The sequence below is a fragment of the Nansenia antarctica genome (assembly GCF_963989245.1).
Source record: "Nansenia antarctica genome assembly, chromosome: 4".
Lineage (NCBI taxonomy): Eukaryota > Metazoa > Chordata > Actinopteri > Argentiniformes > Microstomatidae > Nansenia > Nansenia antarctica.
The window spans coordinates 51670453-51691210 of NC_137689.1; the positions used below are offsets into that span (position 1 = coordinate 51670453).

Consider the following 20758-nt stretch of genomic DNA (forward strand, 5'->3'; position numbering starts at 1 on the left):
AACTTTTTTTTTTAAACAGCAAATTGTAGCTTATGACATGGAAGATCAATCAAAGCTTTATTTGTACATTTGAGGCATATTTTGACAGCAAAACCAAAACTGAGGAAAACAAAACCCACGGCTGCATTTGCTCGCTTCATCTCTTGCTTTAGTGGCCACATCCACTGTTGCCCTCAATTCCAGCAATTTTTAATTCGCAGCCAGTCGAATGTTGTATTTAAATTATGATTCCACCAAAAGCTCCCACTCATACAGTTCAAGACGAGAGCACGCGTTGTACCACTTCATTGTTTATTTTGATGCACTTGGTCGATCAAATTCTGCTTGATTGATCAAATTCAATTAATCATTAACTATGAAATCAACAAGCCATGACACCCACCATCTGATGTTCTGAAATGTTTTCTGTAGTTAGAAATAGATTAGATAAGTACCGTAGTCCTGCATCATTATGTTGTAGAAAGTAGTTTAATTTCTGAGAAATGAACACATGAACCCTCCATACGTAACCTTTAGAAGATTGATTCAAGTTTCAAGTTCATTGTTTCAAGTTTTATTGTTAGGTCACATTACACAAGCATAAGAGAGTAAAATCCTTAGGCTTCAGTTCAATTGCGAAGCTAAACAAACTGGTGAAGAAGGCCAGCTCTGTGGTGGGGACCGGGCTGGACAGCCTAGAGGTGGTGGCAGAACAGAGGATGGGGAAAAAACTGGCGGCCATGCTGGTCAATCCCTCCCACCCGATGTACTGCGAGCTGGCGGGGATGAGGAGCAAGTTCAGCCACAGATTTGTTCTCCCCCGCCAAAGTACAAAAAGATTTGGACAGTCCTTTGTTCCAGCTGCACTCCGACTCTACAACCAGGCCCTGCAGGGTGGGGGAGACCTGGAGCTGGAACTTTTGGAACTTTTTACTTATTGAGCCTGCACTGTTTTATGTATTTTATTGAATGTTTTCTGTTTTCTGTATTGAATGTTTTCTGCCCTAACTGAGCTGTGTGACAACAAAATTTCCCCATTGGGGACAATAAAGGTTTTCAATCAAAATCAATCAATTGACATTGAAGCACAAAGACAAATAAGGCAATAAGGCACAATAAATAGTGGCAATAGTTATTAGGCATAAGTGAGACAATTGGACAAGTGACAAGTTGTAGGACACAAATAATACAAATAAGACAGGACACAATTTAGCAGTACAAATAGTAAAAAAATATAGTACAGAGTAGAAAATGTCATGAGTATTGCACTCGGTAGCAGTGGGTGTAAGATGTAGTATTGAGTAAAGTGACTGTGTGCTTAAGAGTAGGTAGTCCATATACGTGGCTTGTGCTTGGGGACAATAGTCATTTGTCTTCAGTAGGCTTGTTTATGAGTTTGATCGCCTGGGGGAAGTAGCTGTTGGTTAGCCTCTGAGTTTTGGCCCTGAAGTTCCGGAAGAGGCTTCCTCTTTTGGACGCCATCAGTACAAACAGACTGTGGTTGGGATAGCTGGGATGTGTGATGATCCTCCGGGCTTTGCTGATGGGTCTAAAGAGGTGTGTTGTTGTTGTTATTGAGCTAGACCAACATTTAGGCTAGCAGTTACAATATGGAGGCTATATTGAATATTAATAAACTAACTCCAAGTAATTGAGTTTGTGCTAATCAGGGAAAGAATGGTCAAATAGAATGAATGAAATGAAGCTTTAATAATACTGTATACTTCTAGAATTATTACAAGGCAAATACTTCATAGAAAAATGTTAGATTTTACCCTCAATGGTAGCTAAATTATAGACGGGAGAGAGGAATTAAACAAATACAGACATCATGTTTACTGTACTAAACAACTCCCTCTGGCCAGGACACAATGAAAACACACAATTTTATTTATGTATATCCCATGTGAACTACAGTATTTAAATTAGGAGCTGTTTGCAAGGAGAACAATGAGACCGCATCCGCAGGGGTAGTGGTGGCCTAGTGGAAAGTGGGTTGGACTGGTGGTCATGAGCCCAAATCCCACCTGGGAACACCACCACTAGTCTGCCCTTGAGTAAGGCACTTAGCCCTAAATTACTCCAGGGAGACTGTCTCTGTAATTGTAAGTCACTTTGGATAAAAGTGTCTGCTAAATGGTTAAAATGTAAAATGTATGGACTATCAGTTTTGTCTGAGAAGTAGCTAATATGAAGCTGCAGCTTGGAGTTTTGTTTCTTCATACTATGTTATGTATTTCTGGTTAATCTGGTATTCTGGGTGTTGTCCAGGTCAAATATATTGTAGTTGTGTGTCATCTAATGCAGTATTGTGTGTCATACAGTATGATAGTACCATATGTTGTCCACTAGATGGAACTGTCCCTGCTATGAGGTGAATAAAAGTGACATTGTATTATTGTGTTCATTCACAATTTCACCTTCAAATGAAAATTATTTATGCATGTAGAGTGAAGAGTTAAAGTGAGAGCAGTTTTTCTATGTCACTTAGACAGAGACGTGGAGTGAGAAAGGGCGGAGATGGAGTGAGAGACAGGACATTGGGAGATGTAGGTAAACAGAGAGGGGAGAGTGGTGTGGACAGAGAGGAGAGGGAAAACAGGGGGAGGGAGTGTGAGAGGAGAGGGAGATGGGCTGAGAGTGTGGGGGGTGGGGGGGAGATGGACTGAGAGAGGTGTCCTTCAGCGTAGCTGGTTCTGTGGTACATCAGTGCTGAATGTAGCAGACCCATGTGAGATCAGACCATTGAGATGAGCCTGATAGGACATGGTCTACTAGTGTCTGCGGTGAGAGTTATGGCTATTGGGACATGATGACCTCATGACCTTCAGAGAATATTTTACTATATTTGACACATCTTGTCAAACTGAGATCTGATTCAGTCGGGACACTTGCGTCGTTTCACGAACATGTTAATACAATGGGTTTGATGGTAATACATTCGGTTTGGCGTAATTGGATGGGTCCGCTCTAATATAGCTCCCCACCCGAAGTTAAACAATCAAATACAATGTCACAGAGCGTCCCCTCTGGTTGGACCTGGCGCAGTGGGCGGGACGACAAAAATGTAAACCTGCATAGACAGTGGTGACCCGCTGTTAACCATGGTGGAGCGTTACTGTTTAACCATGGTGGAGTGTCACTGCTTAACCATGGTGGAGTGCCTCGGCCTCTAAGTCCAGTCCCATGACCATGTGACCCGTCGCTTCCTTTCACAGGTGGGTTCAGCTGTCCGTCACTAGACACCTTGAGGTGTCTGGGCCTGAACGTACTTAGACTTCCACGATAGAAACTTAAAGAAGGTATTCTACGTGACAGAGACTTTGAGTACGCCAAACATTAAGACAACACGCTAAGGCTGAATATGAATTCAGCTGAATCTCATGTTCCACACATACAAGTAGGGCCTTGGCAGTTAAATACTTCATGTACCTTTATGAACTAACCAAGACCGGTGACCTATCGATCTTAAAAGGTCTTGGTCAGATAGGCTATGTTTTCCCACTACACTAACCCTATTTGCCTAATGGTTCATTAGGACACTTACTGGCCGCTGTGAAAACAGAAGAACAAAGATGAAACAACCTCCCCGCCACGTTGATATCGACCCTTTCTGTTTTTCGAAAACTAAGCGGCGCAGTATCGTCACCTCTCTATCACTCCATCCATAAAACGATTCCATGCCCATAAACCCGCCCTTTACCACCGCCGAAAGCACGGAATAAGATAGGATAATGGATCGGAGCTGGATTTATGTGTTTACATAGTTGGATCACTCAGGGTCGCTGAAGAACCCCTGTCTGTCATTATTTCCATCGGTTTGGAGGTTTCCATTGGTTTCTGATGTCTGAGTGGGTGTGGACCTCCACACTGGTTATTTTATCGTTTAGAGGAACTCTCCGTCTGGTTAACGATGATCAGACGCCTATTTTATATTCGCTCATGTTTTCCCCTTGTCGTTTAGTGCAGGGTCGGTTGATGCTGAATGACTCACGTCAGAACATTCTGATGTATTTCCCTTGACTGGAAAGGGGCAGGCATCGATTATGTATTTTTCCGCCCACCCTCAACCCTTGTGCTGTTTTACTGGTAATAAATAATACCTTGGGGAAATGCCAACCCTGCTCAATGGTCCCTGGCACAGATGGAATGTGCCTACTTTCATCTCTGCGCTCTCTCTCTCTACGCCCATGCTCACCTGAGTTCTAGAGGCCTGGGTTACGTTAAGAGCCTGTAGTGTGTCCTAATCGCCTCTTAAAGTGTGGGTGTTGAGCTGTGGCCTGTTCTCCATGTGTGGGTGAGCTGGTGCAGGTATAGCCTGTCTGCTGGCTCTCTTTCTTTCTCTCTCTCTCTCTCTCTCTCTCTCTCTCTCTCTCTCTCTCTCTCTCTCTCTCTCTCTCTCTCTCTCTCTCTCTTTTATCTCCCACTGTCCTCTTCAGACCTCAGAAGTGAAGTGCATTGTTAGCGCGATGTGATAGAGTGTTGATATCTCCCCCCTCAGGGAGTAGCTCCAATATCAGCCCCATAAAGATGACTGATGTGTGTGTGTGTGTGTGTGTGTGTGTGTGTGTGTGTGTGTGTGTGTGTGTGTGTGTGTGTGTGTGCGTGCGCACTGTACTGCCATAGCTGCTGGCATATCACAGAACACCCACACTTTCCTGAGATTTCTCTGAGCCTAAATGTCATGTAGTCAATGATTACTGGTGCTCCCCAGAACACCCTGAGGGTGTTTGATTCTGTGTTGAAAGAAGACAATGCTAGATTCAGTCTGGCGTGTTTTATACTCCTATACTCCTCAATGGCACATTTCCACGTTCCCTCCATCAGTCCATGTTTGTTTTCTTTCAGATTCTCTGAGCTGATAAAAGGAGAAGTGAATTGATAGCATGTTTTCATTCATGATCATAGGATGTGAAGGAATGGCCTTCACTGTCATTGTGTACTGTGTATTCAACTGCTGTGTCTGTGCAAGTCTTTTAATTACATTCAATTACACTTAAATAGCTTGATTGACATGAAAGGGGAATCCAGTGTTGCCAAGGTACCACAAGAGTCACTCAATCATTCCGAACCAATGCGAAAGTAAACTAAAACAACAGGAATGTGATCCGATTAGAACGAACAAGCCTACGAATGATGGGAAGAATACATCTTTGTCTTCCATGAGTGCCCTCTCCGCTCCCATCCGTCTGGTCTTCCCAAACGCCACCGTTTCAGTTTCTTTCATTTCCATTCAATATGTGTCCCTCATCGGAACTAATCTTGTTTTGTTTCTCTCTCTCTCTCTCCATTCCCCCCCCGCTCCTCCCAGATGCCCTGTCTTGTGTCATGCTCTGGCGGTCTGATAGTCATTGGCCTCATCGCCCTGTCCATCGCCCATATCAACTCTGAGATATGGAGCAATGAAGGTAAGACTGGCGCTCAGACCTAGACTTTGGATAATAAAAGACCTATTAAGGTAGCGTGGGCCACTCGGTTATGAGCTTATAAGGTGTTCTTTTTCTCCGAGCCAAGATTTGTAAATTCACCGTAGCAAGAGGACAATTATTCACACAGTATTTATATGGCAGTGGCCCTGCTGCTTTAAGATCTCTGGGCAGAAATGCGAGGAACGCTGTGGGTTCGCAAATAATACTGTTCTGCCAATAATTTCTGAATGCCGACATTGAAGCACTCCCAGTGCGGGAGTAGATTTTAGGCCCCAGGTACCCGAACGCGATCCACACCCCAGAGAGAGAGAAAGTGAGAGAGTCAAAGTGTGTGTGCATACTGTGTGTTGTGTGTTGTGTGTTGTGTGTTGTGTGTGTGTGTGTGTGTGTGTGTGTGTGCCCCCATGCAGACGTGCTGTAAAGGTACCTACTGAAGTGTGTGCGACGTGTGTACATTTGTATGCATGCAAGTGTGTGTGTGTGTGTGTGAGTGTGAGTGTGCGTGTGTGTGGGTGTGTGCCCTCTTTGTTCGAAGCCTGGCAGAAAGGCAGTTAAAATGCCTGTTATTCCACTCCCCGATATAAATACCAGCCTTGCCAGGGGTAGTTGGCGCCAGCCCTACATCGTGTTCTCGTTCACCACAGTATCGACCATAGTCTACCACTTCACTACAGTATATCAGTCCTGCATGGACTCTAACATAAACACAATGCAGCTGCTTTCTCTCAGCCACATCCCCGCTTTAGCTCATGTGGAGAGTCTGTGCTGTACTATAACGGCCAGGCACCGGGGATGGACTCCGCCACCATCTTTGGTTTGGTGGGGACTATTATAAACTGTTGACTGCACAGCTGTCTATGGACCCAACTGCAGACATGTACATTATGGGATGTACTGTATGTGCGGTAGCAAGGTCATAGATGCATGTGTAGCTACAGACTGGCTCACAGCTAATTCTGACTGCTCATTATTGTTAGATTAGCTAGAAGTATGATTGTCAAACTGTTTGCACTCTTCACTGAACTATGGTCTGCTTATTCGAGAACCGTGTGCTCGTAACTGCAGACCTGGGTTCAAATAGTATTTTAAATCATTTTCAAAAACATGCCTTGGCTTGATTGAGTTTGCCTTGCAAAATGGAACCAATGGAGTGGCCTTAAAACTGCAAACCCTGCTTATCTGCCTACCACTCCAGGCAGGCTCAAACAAAGTATTTCAAATACTTCAAGAACCCGGTCTGGCTAGAATATTTAAGCTAGATTTGCTAGATTGAAGATCTGTTTGTGCTCTTTGGTTTGCATTGAAGAAGTGTTTGTACAGTAGATATCTTAATTTAACACCTCTCCTCCGTGTCCTCCCTGCTGTGTCTGGTCCCTGTCTAGTTTCAGACATGCAGTACGGGAGGCTGGGGTCCAACATCACGCTGGCATGTGGGACATCATCACCGGGCAGGTATGTATTATTATTTTGTATTTACCGGGCTCATCGCTCTCGGGGGAGGCTATATTAGGACCTACTGTAAGAGGTCTGGTTTCTTTACCGTGTGCACTGGGGCCCTCACTAAGGTTACAGTACATGTACATACCAGACAGTAGCCTCGGGCTAAGCCTGCCAGTAAAGCAGTCTGGTGCCTGTCTGTTTCTGAAATGGAGTGTGTTTGTTTTGCATTTCTTTCTTTCATTCTTTATTTATTTATCAATTTAGTCAAAGCATTAATCGAGATATCAGTCAACATGACTGTAAATGTGTTGGAGTTTGATAGAGAGCTAATTAGTTGTTTGGCTGTTTGACATTGTAGTTTGGAGTCTGTTGTTTCCTTTGATGTTTGAGTGTGTAGTTACTGAGTGTGTCAGACTGTGATATTGCGTGTTTGAAGGTGTGTGTGTGTTTGACAATGTAGTCATGTGCGGGACTGTTTGGAAAGTGTATATACAGTGTCTGTGAGCTATTGTGTGTTTAATGGTGTAGTTGTGTCTATGACATTGTAGTTGTGTTTAGTATGAAGGTAATTGTGTTTGGAAACATGCATGTATTGACTGTATAAATGTCATGTCTCAGCAGGACATTGGTTGAGTGGCGTCTGAACCGAAGCTCTGCGTTGCCATGGCACAAACTGACATCAGATGGGTCTCTGGTCCTCATACATGCCGATCACACCAGTGAGGGCAACTACAGCTGCCATGACGACCGTGGCCTCCTCATTCGGACCACCAGACTCAGACTGGGCCGTAAGTCAGTCTCTCTCTCGCTCTCGCTCTCTCTCTCTCTCTCTCTCTCTCTCTCTCTCTCTCTCTCTCTCTCTCTCTCTCTCTCTCTCTCTCTCTCTCTCTCGGCTGTGACGGCAGCAGCAGAATGTATTCTGAAGTGTACAGAAACAGCTTGTCTGCTCGAGTGCAAGCAACTGCCTCTACATCATACAGTAAAACAAGGAACCCAAACATACTGCCAGACTGGAGCAACTAGGGAGCTTTTCAGAGCCAAAAAGTGGAAAGGTCTTGACTGGTCAAGTCACTCAGTTCAGTTTTAAATCCATTTGAACATGCATTTAATTTCCTGATGATAACATTTTAGACAGAGCATCACCAGAGAAGATACCCGGCGTATGAGGGGGTCAATGGGTCGGAGACTTCAGGCGGTTATTGCATGCAGAGGATTGTCTACCAAATACTAAACATGAGTGCTTAATATGGACATTTGATAAATCTGTCGCATTACATTTGGGTAACCTGAAGTACAGGGACTATGCAGTAAAGAATCCATCCAAGCTGACAATCTCTACTTTAACCTCATAGTAAATGTAAAAAGCTGAAAGAAGAAAAGAGCTGAAAGAAGGGGGAAAAAAATGCTTAACTTTACTATTACATACACAGGACGCTGTATAGCCTAACTTGTATTGATGTGTCAGAAGTGACGCATCTGTTTCCGAGAAAGACATTACATCTGAAGTGAATCAAATCCTCATGAATCCTCTCTTTCCCAGATCCCCCTGGGCTGCTGAGTGTTTCCTGTCGTGTGCCCAATCACAGCCTGGTTCAGTGCTCGTGGGTGGAGTCTGTCAAGACTCACCTTCCTGCCCAGTACCACGCCTCTTACAGGTAAGCTCTCTTCAGTACAATACAACGTTATTGTATTTTTGTTTTACTTTTGATGGACTAAATCATACTTGAGGTTGCTTTTTAGGGTGTACAACGTTAAGGGAAAAACTGCCTTAAAGTGTGCGGCCATTGAATTCAGTACAGTAGCTTGGTTTGACGTTATTGTGTGTGATGTTGGTACTGACTATCTTTAGCTTGTCCAGGGGAAGGACGCACGTGAAGCCGTGTGTGGTGGACTCGCCCGAACTTCGCCGCTGCACCATCACAGAGCCCACCATGTGGCAGCCCCGCCACGAGATCAACATCACAGAGACCAACCCCCTGGGCTCGCAGACCACCCTCATACGGGTCAAATTTCACGAGCTTTGTGAGTCTCCAGACGGTCTGTGTGTGTGTGTGTGTGTGTGTGTGTGTGTGTGTGTGTGTGTGTGGGCGCGTGTGTGTGTGTGTGTGTGTGATAACATTTTTCAAACCGCTAAACTGTCTCCAAATTAAACCACGGTTTCCGGTTTAACCCCATTTTACAGTATCATTATTATTTTCCCACAACGACAAAAATGTGATATATGTTCCAGTTTTATCAGAAACAGAATAGCAAACGTTAACAACATTAACAACATCTATAAAGCTACAAATATAAAGCTTGAGTGCCAATACAGCGGGTAAATGCAAGGACATGACATTTCATTCTCCGGCGTCAACCAAACAGAATGAAGTTAACAACAAATCTATGGGCTAACCCTAACCCAATCCTGTACAAATACATTAAATTAAAAGCACAGCCTATAGCATCCAGTACGCGTATCGTATAATAGCTATACAACGTTAGGCTATTCTTCAAGCCTAGTTTAGGTTTAATTTTTCAGGCTTCAGTAGGACATGTAATGGTCTGGGCAAGTATGGTAACATCTCTTGTTGTTTGTCTCTGCCATTATCATTAGAACGTTCTTATAACTGCACTTCTGCTGTTCCAACAGCTCTTTATAGAACATGTTGCTGTTCCATCAGCTCACGCACCTGTACACATAGTCCTCGTCTCCATCTCTATTGCCACTAAGTTTGGTATAGTTCACCGGGTGTTAGGTCCTCAGGTGTAAAAAGTTGAATGAAAAAACGATAGGACAAAATAGTAATACTACAAAACAGTCTTCTTCTTCTTCGGCGTATGGGTAGTTGTTTTCCTCTCCACTCCACCAGGCTCGGGGCCGAGGGGCTACCCTTTTACCACCCCGAGACCTGGTTGAGGGGCTCATCCGGGCTATATTTCTGGACACCCCTCCAGAAGCCACGTCATCGTCTCGTCATCTAATACCGACAGACCATGCATCCCGTTGGGTGGGTGGTACACCGGGCCATCCAGGATAACATGGTCTGCGGTTTGGTCCTCTGCGCCACACTCGCACGACGCATTTGGGGCCAAGCCCCATCTATGCATTGATGAGCAGAAACGTCCGACGCCGGTCCGGAGACGATTGAGCCTCACCCAGGATAGCCTTGGCAAGTCCATCCCGAGGGGCTCAGGGCAGGCAACTGGGATGTGGTCGCGGAGTTTGGAGGTGTTTGCCTCCCACTCCGCGCGCCACATATAATCCGCCCATCCTGCCGCACTGATGTTAAGATCTCTGCATTGCTGCCTGAGATCCTGTGTGGCAGGCACAAATGGGTGTCTCGACTTGAGACGCCGGGAGGGCTCCGCTGTTATAGTGAGCCTATCATGGAGCAGATGGTTATTAAGCTCCACGGCCCGGCAGGCGAGACGTGCTGTGGCTCCCATGCGGCGGAGGCCTGCGGGTTGGATGCCTGCTAGGATGGGAAGGTTGTCCACGGGGGTAGGACGCAGGCATCCTGTCACAATGCGCAAGGCTTCGTTTATAGGCGAGTCGATGAGGCGGGTGTGGGCAATGCGACACCATACTGGGGCGCAGTATTCACTAGTTGAATAAACGAGGGCTAGGGCTGCCGTGCGCAAGGTCCTTGCGCCGGCGCCCCAGCCCGAGCCAACCAGTCGCCTCATCAACGCCACACAAGCTGTTAACTTCTTGCGCAGTGACTCGAGGTGTCGGCGAAACGTGAGCGTCCTGTCCAATGTCACGCCGAGATAGATTGGCTCAGCGGAACATGGCAGGGGAGTTCCATCTACGTAGGTGTACTCTAAGCTCACGTTTAGCCTCCCTGTTGTGGAAGGCAGCCGACACCGTCTTTGCCTCGCTAAGCTTCAATCTCCATTTCCGGAAGTATGCCACTAGTGTCTGCATGTCCTGGTTCAGAATCCCCTCCACAGACTGCCAATTTCCAGCAGAGTACACCACTGCGAGGTCGTCTGCGTAGGCGTACTTCCGCGAGAGTGTGTTGGGCAGGTCATAGGTGTATATATTATAGAGGAGGGGGGCCAGGACCGATCCCTGAGGGACGCCGTTCTTAAGGCGTCGAAGCCTGCTTAGCTGTCCGCAACCGGTGGTGAGGGTAAAGCTGCGGTTACGGATGAGCTCCATGATCATTCTGACCATGTGCCTGTCCGGCAGCAGGCGGAGCAGCTTGCAGGTGAGGCCGCGATGCCATACGGTATCGTAGGCAGCCGTCAGGTCTATAAAGACGGCCCCGGCCTTCTTTTTTGCCGAAAAGCAATCCTGGATGTCTTGAGTCATAAGGGTGACTTGATCTTTCCCTGGCTTTAGATGCTGGAGGGCAGCAGCGAACTCCTCCGGGTGAATTCACCGGAGATGTAGTCACTGCTAGGTGTTGGGGCCCTCCAGAGGTCTGACACTTCTTTTGCCACAAGTCGAGACGACTCGTGGTCTTTGCCCTCGTATGACCCACTTTTCACAAATTGTGATGCGATTTTATTTGCAGAGATGGGGCAGTGACGGGGGGAGTGTCTGGACCTACCAGTGAGATTGTTCATGATACTCCATGCCTTACGGCTGGAGTGCGAGAAGTTTTGTCTTTTACGGCTGAGTCTTGACAGCAAGGCTGTTGCGAGCCTGTCCGACTCAGCTCCTGCAGGGGCCTCTCACACTCCTCATCCCAACACGGTTTGTAGCTAATGCGACGTCCGCGTGGGATGGATTTTTTTGCCGCTTTCACCAACATGCCGCAGAAGTCCCGGTACGCCTCATCCACGTTGTTAGAGTTAGGCGATGGGAGGTGCCTTGTGGATTTGTTGGTAAGGAGGCGGAAGCGTTTCCAGTCGGCCTTTCGGAAGTTCCACCGTTTCACTGGCTCACTCGGAACAAGGTTCACGAGTTTGGCCGTTGTTATCAGTGAGGGTCGATGTTGAGACCTCGGGAACTTTCCTAGCACACGTCTATCAGGGAGCCGGTTGTCAGCGCTGGCTGCGCCCTTGGGGTCGTGCAACAGGGCCAGGCTGTTATTAGCTGCCCAGACAGCCAGGTTCTCTCCGTCGGGTGAATTGGTACGGTAGCCCCAGTCTTCATGCTGGCAATTGAAGTCACCAGCATAGATACAAAACTAATTAACAAATTACAAAACAGTAATTTTAGTATTACTAAAATAGTAATAGTAAAAAATAGTCATTAATAGTACAAATATGAATGCAATAGTAATGTCACTCATAGATAGGAGAGAATTACAACGTACAGAACGTAGCTAGAATGTTACGTCTGAAAAGTTTGTTGACAGCAGTAAACAGGCACGCACAATACGATTTATTTGACAAATTACATTGTTTACAAAATGTTCTGTCATCACTTTCATAGCATCATCAACCACACAGGCAGTGGTGCTGGACAAACACTCTGAAGGTGTTTATTATATATAGCAATTTATGTTTAGGTTTTATGACCGTATTGACAAAAAACGTTGCTATTTTCAAAAAAAGCGGTTCACGGTATAACCGTAAAACTGCCCAACCCTAGTGTGTGTGTTGTGCCTTTCTGTCTGTCTGTCTGTCTGTCTGTTATCAGTCTTTTGTCTGTGTGCCTTAGAAAAACACAAGCATATCACCCAGACCTTGTTTTCTATCCCTGCCAGTGTTTGTCCTTGTCCGTTTGCGTTAGGCTACGAGTTTTTGAAGGTCCCTCACAAACCTTCTGTGTGTTTACAGTGAAACCAGACCCCCCGGAGGCCGTGATGGTGGTAGGAGTGGAGGGCTATCTCATGAGGCTGCTAGTGGACTGGCGCTACCCTGCGTCCTGGCTCAACGACACAGTGCCCTTCCCCCTCTCCTTCCAGCTACGCTACCGACCCGTAGGCTCCAGTGTATGGTCCACGGTCCGTAATGGCTTGTTTTATTTAATATATCCTGTTATCTACAGTATCTGACATCTTGACATGATCTGTCCCTGGCCTGCTGCCCTGACATTTGTTTACCCTGCTCTTACTCGCTGTCTCTGTGTTGCTGGCGCTCTTTCTACCCCTCTACCCTGTTCTTCCGTCTCTCTCTCGCGCGCGGTCTCCATCTTTCTCATGTTCTCCATATTTCGTTGTCTGTCTGTCTGAACATCTTTCGGTCTCTCCCTCAGGTGGATTCCAAGTCCAGTCCCCTGCTCATCACCGACGCCTTAGCGGGACACCCTCACCAGCTCCAGGTGCGCGCCCAGGATGACATCAACTCAGATAGCCAGTGGAGTGACTGGAGCCCCCTGCTTGAGGCCTGGCCCTGGAGAGGTAATACATGGGTCTTTTGTCAACTTGCCTGGTAAAATGAGGTTTGAATAAATGAACAATATATACTGACACAGTGACACATATAGTGGCACACACTTATACTGACAGATTGTGTGTGTGTGTGTGTGTGTGTGTGTGTGTGTGTGTGTGTGTCTTTTATAGGTACAACTCCAGAGCCTACAGAAGAACCTATTCTTGTCGACTTGGACTACAATGAAATAGATCACACCGCCACCGCCAACTCTAAGTCTGAGGGTAAGACATATTGACGAATCAAGTCAATCAACATATTTAGGAACTAAAAAAGAGAGACTGTGATGGCACAACAGGGCAGCATGGATATGTATACTTTAACTCTCAGCAACTCCAGAATAGTCCTCTAGCTATGATGTCAAGGTGACATGCTCTGTCCTTACGCAGTACAGTGAGTTATTTTTTGAAGCACATAAATGAAAGGCTCATGAAAGTAGCTCCTTGCAGAGGGCGATCCCTTTCTGCCTTCTCCTTCTCATGCTGTTTTTCCATGAGTGCTCTGAGCTGGCAGAGGACGAGAGGATGAATGTAGCTTTGATTGAGTGTGCAGTATCAGATCCCTTTGAGCTCTTTCGCCAGAGTTCTTTTTTTCTGCCATTGCCAGATGTCAGCGCGCGAGTGTGTGAGTGTGTGAGTGTGTGAGTGTGTGAGTGTGTGAGTGTGTGAGTGTGTGAGTGTGTGAGTGTGTGAGTGTGTGAGTGTGTGAGTGTGTCAGCGCGCGAGTGTGTGAGTGTGTGAGTGTGTGAGTGTGTGAGTGTGTGAGTGTGTCAGCGCGCGAGTGTGTGAGTGTGTGAGTGTGTGAGTGTGTGAGTGTGTGATTGTGTAAGCAGAACCCAGTATTTCCATATGCACACACACACACACACACACACACACACACACACACACATTGTGGATGTGGCATGGATCAAACTGACTCACTCTATATTAGCTTTTTACGCATTCTTACATGTTGGCAGCAAACATAGGCTGTTATGACATGGGGTGTGTCTGTGAGTGTTTGTGTGCACATGTGTTTAGGCGTGAATGAAAGTCATTAACATGTTTGTGTGAAGGCTCTGAATTTAGTTCACCCAAATAAAAACTGAGCAGAAAAACATCTTTAACTCCAGCTACAGTACAGAGATAATGAGAGGCCCACACACATGATATACTTTGTTTTCTCTCTCTGTGTGTGAACCACAGTGTCACAATACTAGCTGTATAAAGGCTAGACAATCGGTATGTGTTGGTTATGTTGAATTGAGAGGCTTAGAAAAACAGTCGGTACAAATATGCACTGTTGACTGCACTCACAGTGCACTCCATAGTATGGAGGATTGGAAAACATGATTGTCGTGTTTTGGATATTATATATAATGCTATTGCTCAATTTCTGATATCATTTTGCCTTTTTCCACATCTTCCATTGGATGTCCAGTTGTGGTTTCATATAATGTTGACCCAGTGTCTATTTTATTTGTGCTAAGTGACCTTTATCCTGAACTCAGCCCATTTCTCTCTCTCTCTCCCCCTCTCTCTCCCCTCTCTCTCTCTCTCTCTCTCTCTCTCTCTCTCTCTCTCTCTCTCTCTCTCTCTCTCTCTCTCTCTCTCTCTCTCTCTCTCTCCATCCCTCCCTTGCTTTCTCCCTCTCACCCTGACCCTAGATTCACAAGCAGAAGACCATGGGAGTTTGGGTTTGGTCATTTTACTCTCCCTCTTTGCTGCAGTCATCTTAGTCGCGGTATTCTCCCTATTCATCCTGATGTGGTAAGAACCCATACCATGTGCATGTTCCTCATCACCATAGCATCAAAACATATATACACAGGAAATACTTCATGTGCTTGTTTGAGTTTGCCTGGTACAGTTGAACCAACAGAATAGTCTTAAACTGCAAACCCATCTGGCATTCAACCCAATACTCAAAGTATTTGAAAGTGTTTAAAATACTTTTTGACCCAGGTCAACAGTGTGCTGACCATAGTTTCATATAGTGCCGACTAATATCATCATCATCATTGGATCGAAATAAATCTTGTCTCACATATAGCTAATTGAATTAATTGAATTGTGTTTTCATTGAATACACATATAACATGATATGATATAGGCACTTTTATCATGTGTCTTTGTGAATTGAACAATTGACGGAAACGTGTCTTGTGTTGTCGGCTATCCAGGGTGAGGCAACGAAGGCGGGACAGTGTGATGAAACAGGAACTAACCTCAATGGTGAAGATGAAGTCCATACCAATCTAATGTGAGTTTGTTTTTTTGTTTATAAGGATATCTTTTAGCCCTCATTTTACGCTAATCTTCCAAGTTAGTCAGGCCAGACCACCGCCAGACCACCGTAATGTTGGAGTTGACGTCAAACACTGGCCCTTGTGTTGTATGTTCGTATAGTGAGATTAAACCGACTTTACACATGACTAGCAGATCTCCCACGTGGAAAACCCAAGCATGGCCAAGAAGACATCCTCAAGGTCCAATGAAAGACATTCGAGTTTACATGTCTCAGGCAGGGCTAGCTCATCACCAGAACGTGATTCCAAATCACCTCTGCTTCACACACGAGGTCCTTCACACACAGATCTATTGAACACAGACACAGAACTATATCAGAATTATTTTTATTGTCAAGTATATTCGCACATACAGGAAATTGACTTGATGTGATTGGTGCATAAGACATAAAGACACAGACAACAATACAAAACATTTTTAAAAACAATGTAATAAACAACACTATATAAGCACACATAAAAAAATAAAATAAAATAAAAACGTGACAGAAAGGGGCAGTAGAGCAATAAGGCTGTAAATTAGAGTATGGAAAACGAATATAGCTCGTCCCTTGTGAAAGTAATTGAGTGGAATCGCAATAAACGGAATTAAAAGACAAAAACAGACCGTAGTTTCCGCCATCTTGGGTATATAGACTAAGACTCATCCACACTTCTACTCTAAATGGATTCTACCAGAAATCTATCTGCATGTGTCAAAAGCCTTGCATGAAAAACACGTTGTGGTCCAGTAATCTGGCTTCAAAAGGGCTGGTGTACTGTAAACACATACATAAACCATTGAGCTGTCAAGAGGTTTTTTTTCATCCCCTAACCCATAAAGCGCGCTGTACTCATCTATATTCATCGGCCAAGTCTATAATTTCCCTGCTGCCTGTCAGCAGAGGGCATGATTACAGTAGATATGATTTATACATGTTTTTTAAAAGAGCCTTTTCTCTTTCTTCTCTCTCTCTCCTCCCTCTCCCCAGAGTGTTGGGTTGGCCCGAACTCCTCCTCAGCCCTTATAGGGCTTCATCACAGGGACACACCACCACACCACAACGGGGGGGGTGCACCGCCCACAACTCAACAAAAACACACACACACACACGACTCACAGTGCACCTGAATGGACTGTGACGGCCCATCTGAAACGCGTGCCTGGTCGCTGCCACAATGGGTGGGACTGACTGACTGACTGACTGACTCCACCCCTCCTGGAGTCCCTCCTGGACACAGAAACCTCATTGCTATACTGTATGAAGCGCAACCAAAAACACAATAAGAGAAAGAAAGGAGCGCTCTTCTTCTTTGACTCATAAAAGCAAACTGCCCTTTTCTTATTTGGACGGAAATACCGTCACAGAAGATCGTCTTGGCTCTGGTCCTGCCATTGGTATACTCGTTGTTCGTGGAGGCCTCTTTCGGTCCGTTCATTTCAATGATGTTGTGACATTTTCGAATGCTGTGAAAAAAAACTTGCAAAGAGCTTGTCAGATTTGCTATTATCGGCAAGCCAGGCTAGTTTGCTATCGGCAAGCAGCTTTATAGGGGCATTATAAAGACGGGGTTGGCATTCTCTACTCTGCTTCAGCAAGAGGAGACAGTATGCCTACTCTGGAGGAGAAGGAACACGGCGCATGGCTGCTGCTATTGGTCATCACGAGGAGGGGAATACCGTGCCTTCGTTTCCATGACTACCATACAGGCAGCGTGAGGGGGAGGGCCACACAGGGAGAGTGATGTGCTCATCTATGGTGCGCATGGGAATTCCTAGATGACTGACTGTGGTTCGGAAAAGGCTTTCCTCTCTTTTTTTATCCGTCCCCCTGCAGTGTTTGTGCATCTTTTTTCTCTGGCCTGGTCAAGCAGAGTTGTGTGCCCATCAGTTAGGCTTATACCAGGAATTAAAGCACACTTTTACTCAAACATCATTTTTTTTATGTTTCTCGTCAGCCAGCTTAAGTAATAGATAACAATGAGGTCCTTTGTGCAAAATGATTTTGGGACCATATAAATCAGGTTTGGGGTGTGTTCCTCTTCAATTCCATCAATTCAGGAAGTGTTTTGAAACTCTAATTCAATTCCAAAACGTTTTATATTTAAAGTAGAGAACCCAGTTGAGTTGCTGACCATTGCAACATACAGTATACCGAGAGATGCCCACAATTTTATAAAACTTTTTTTTAAATGACTGCCCTTTTTTCAATTAACTAATTAGAATTTAATTAACTGCTGGAAATAATAATAATCTGATATAAAAATTGGGCTGATGAGAAATATACTTGAACTTGATTTTCGAATGAAGTGCTCCTTTAAGACCCATGTCCTGATCTGAGTTATTTTTTTCTGGGTGGTTAAAAGGTGAGTTTAGATTGGGGAAGGCTCACTATAAGGTAGCTTACTGTCGCGTAGGTAAGAGCAGCGGCATGCACAGTGAATGGAATCATAGTATAGCATTGAGTAGGCAAAGTTGCATATCGTCACCTTCTTAAAATAATGGCTTTTTTCAGTTTTGAGAAAAGCAGAATAAACTGAACCAAATCTAGAATATATGATATTTAGGCAAAAACATAATTTTCCTCACAAGTGACTAAAGCCATTATTTTAAGAAGGTTACGATATAGCTTAGCGAAGGTAGCAGGCGCCTCTTATCTCAAGAGTATTTTTCAAAAAAAGCTTTGAAAAATAATGTTGTTAGTTAGTTAATTAATGTCAAAATAAAGGTAAACAAAGTCTTCAACTTAGCACCTTTCGTGGGATTTCCTTGACCAAAAGTGATTTCTCAAAGTATGTGTAGTGATGTTTCAAAACCATGATTCCCCCCCGAAATATTTTCAAAACCATCCTATGGAAATACTTTTTGTGACTGCCTCTTGGGAGGGAGATCTTTTTGGCACTTCAGATACACATACAGCCAGCATATTACATCAGTTTCTCCCCTCCGATCAAATATCACACAGCAACAAACATCAGACGTTATGACAGGAATTATGCCTTAATGCAAACAAGATGCTAATGCAGTTTTTTCTGGTTCTAACCTAATTATACAAAGCTGTGTAGTCATCAAAAACAACACTCAGTCAACGTGCATTTAGTCAAATTCTTAGTTTGGGTTTGACAATGGCTATGTTCTCTCAAGCTAGTACATATGCATGAATTATATCAACGCTTTTTGTATATTGTATATTAACCAACAGATTGATATGTAGTTCCTATATTTTATGTTATATCTAGAGATCTTTATAGAGAAAAGGCATATAGCGTTGTGTGTGTGCACCTTTCCCCAGTGATGTAAAGCTCTACCACAGTACTGTTGATTTCCCCCTTGTACAGTGTGTTTCAACTGAGACTATCAATACATGATCATGTTGTTTTCATGATCATGGAGGCTATAATGAATATTTCATCTTTATTTTTGACATCATATTTTTATATGTTCGATAGTGGTTGTTTCATTGATATTTGAAATAAGAATGAACTTATGAAATGTATGTGTTTTAATTTGGCTTTATATCTCAGACCAGAAGATGAGTTTGTGAGTGATTATGCTCTACTCTACCTCTAACAATACATAGCGCTCCATTTTGCTTGAGCAAATAGTGCTGAACTGAGCAGAAAATACCTAACAGAATACTCTATGGGATGATTGATTGTAGATCGTGTTTAACAATGTTTTTGAGAAGTCGAAACAAGCATTTTATGTCCTGCAAACGCTATTTGCAGTACTCCAAACTCCCCATTTGAATTATGTCTCATCGCATCTAATCCAAATACTGTAAATGGTTAAGTAATGGGGTACGGATGGTCGACTGTTTTGCTCATGTAAATTGGAGCCCATGGTGTTATTTGTGCATATATGCAGTTTCATCTAAAGCCTCGAGGCTACAAACAATGCAAACTCCACTCCACTCCATTCTATCAGAGCAAGACAGAGTTTAAATGTTTAAATGGGGTTACATTTCTAAGAAACTGTTGCCTTGACGGTGGCGTTTCAACCTAAACTTTGCTCAGAAAAGACAGTGACTGAGCTTACATCTGGAGCGTGAACAGCCGACACACAATGTCTGCTTGTTTTAAGGCAGCCAGAAGTGCTGAACGTGTGTGACTGTGAGACGGTTTTGGAGATGCACCCACATGGGTACTTGGAATTATTTCTTGTTTGTTGTGATGGGGCTTTGAGTAAATAGCTAGTTTTACCGGTGTTGACCACATGATAGTGTGGCTCCTGAAATGTGGGGATATGGTGAAAGTTGTCTGTAGACAGTCGGCTGTATAATGATGATGATTTAATTTTACCTGGTTTAGCAGTGGGACTGGAATGTCAGAGGTTGAAGGTTTAGTTGGTAAAGTATTGTTCACCATAAGTGCTCTTAATTAGACACAAGGCCTAGGGACTTGTCCTCTGAGCTGTAGCGCCATCGTATACATTGGGAAGCCACAGTCCACACAAACAGGACTTGTACAGCATTTTTTGTTTGTTGTTTTTATATTTTTTGGGTCAAGACAATCATCTTTAGAGGTGAATATTAAACCACATCAGTGCCCTCCACAATTATTGATAACGATGAGTATAATGCGTTATAAAAATGTTACCTTTCTGTGAATTCGCTTAATGTCACACTGAAAAAAATTAGAAACATCTTTCATGGAAAAATGTTTTACATTTTGTTCATAAGAACGTATAGGGGTGCCAATAATTGTGCAACACATGGTTTTGATGGAAATTATTATTTCTTGATGACAGTTTTTTTTTCCTGTATAAATGTACTTCAATTAAAGGTTGGATGTTTCTAATTGTTTTCAGTGTGACAAAATAACCTTTTTAGTCATGTTTACCAATTGTGGAGGGCACTGTATGTTTCAATAATGGTGGAGACAAACCACGCTCCTGTGAGCATGTTTGGTTTTATTAATAACTCTTGAGAAAATTGTATAGTTTGGCATTGTTGTTTTCAAATATATATATATATTTTCTTTTTCTGTCTTATGACCAGCCCTCCAACAAATAATAATGTGAGACCAACGTATCAGTACCATGTATGCCCTATGAGTTAATTTGGTCACTTCAGTCATAACTTTCTTTCTTGATTTGCATTGCTGTTGCCTCAACAGTTTGAGAGGAAGTGGGACTGTTGTTTGTCTATGGATTATACAGATGTCCTTTATAGATACATAGTCTATTTTGCTTTTCGTGTACAACAATATGATAAGCTGTTTTCTTACTTTTAAATGTTTGTTTGTACTTCTGTGAAATAAATATTATTTTATCACATGCTTGCCCCTATGTTTTGTGAAATATGACTACCAATCCATAAATATTGGG

The 20758-nt window shown here is 44.0% G+C and overlaps 1 protein-coding gene across 1 annotated transcript in view; it reads left to right on the forward strand.

Moving 5' to 3' along the window:
• The window catches only part of il11ra (interleukin 11 receptor subunit alpha), a 32541-nt gene extending 11889 nt beyond the window's left edge, over positions 1 to 20652 (forward strand). The window contains exons 2-12 of the mRNA XM_080529433.1: positions 5291 to 5387; positions 6791 to 6860; positions 7470 to 7636; positions 8389 to 8503; positions 8707 to 8870; positions 12567 to 12733; positions 12985 to 13129; positions 13292 to 13384; positions 14809 to 14911; positions 15325 to 15404; positions 16422 to 20652. Of these exons, the coding sequence (XP_080385559.1) occupies positions 5291 to 5387; positions 6791 to 6860; positions 7470 to 7636; positions 8389 to 8503; positions 8707 to 8870; positions 12567 to 12733; positions 12985 to 13129; positions 13292 to 13384; positions 14809 to 14911; positions 15325 to 15403 (1200 nt within the window). The 3' untranslated portion in view covers position 15404; positions 16422 to 20652. The remainder of the gene's footprint in view (positions 1 to 5290; positions 5388 to 6790; positions 6861 to 7469; positions 7637 to 8388; positions 8504 to 8706; positions 8871 to 12566; positions 12734 to 12984; positions 13130 to 13291; positions 13385 to 14808; positions 14912 to 15324; positions 15405 to 16421) is intronic.
• Positions 20653 to 20758: the final 106 nt, after the last annotated feature.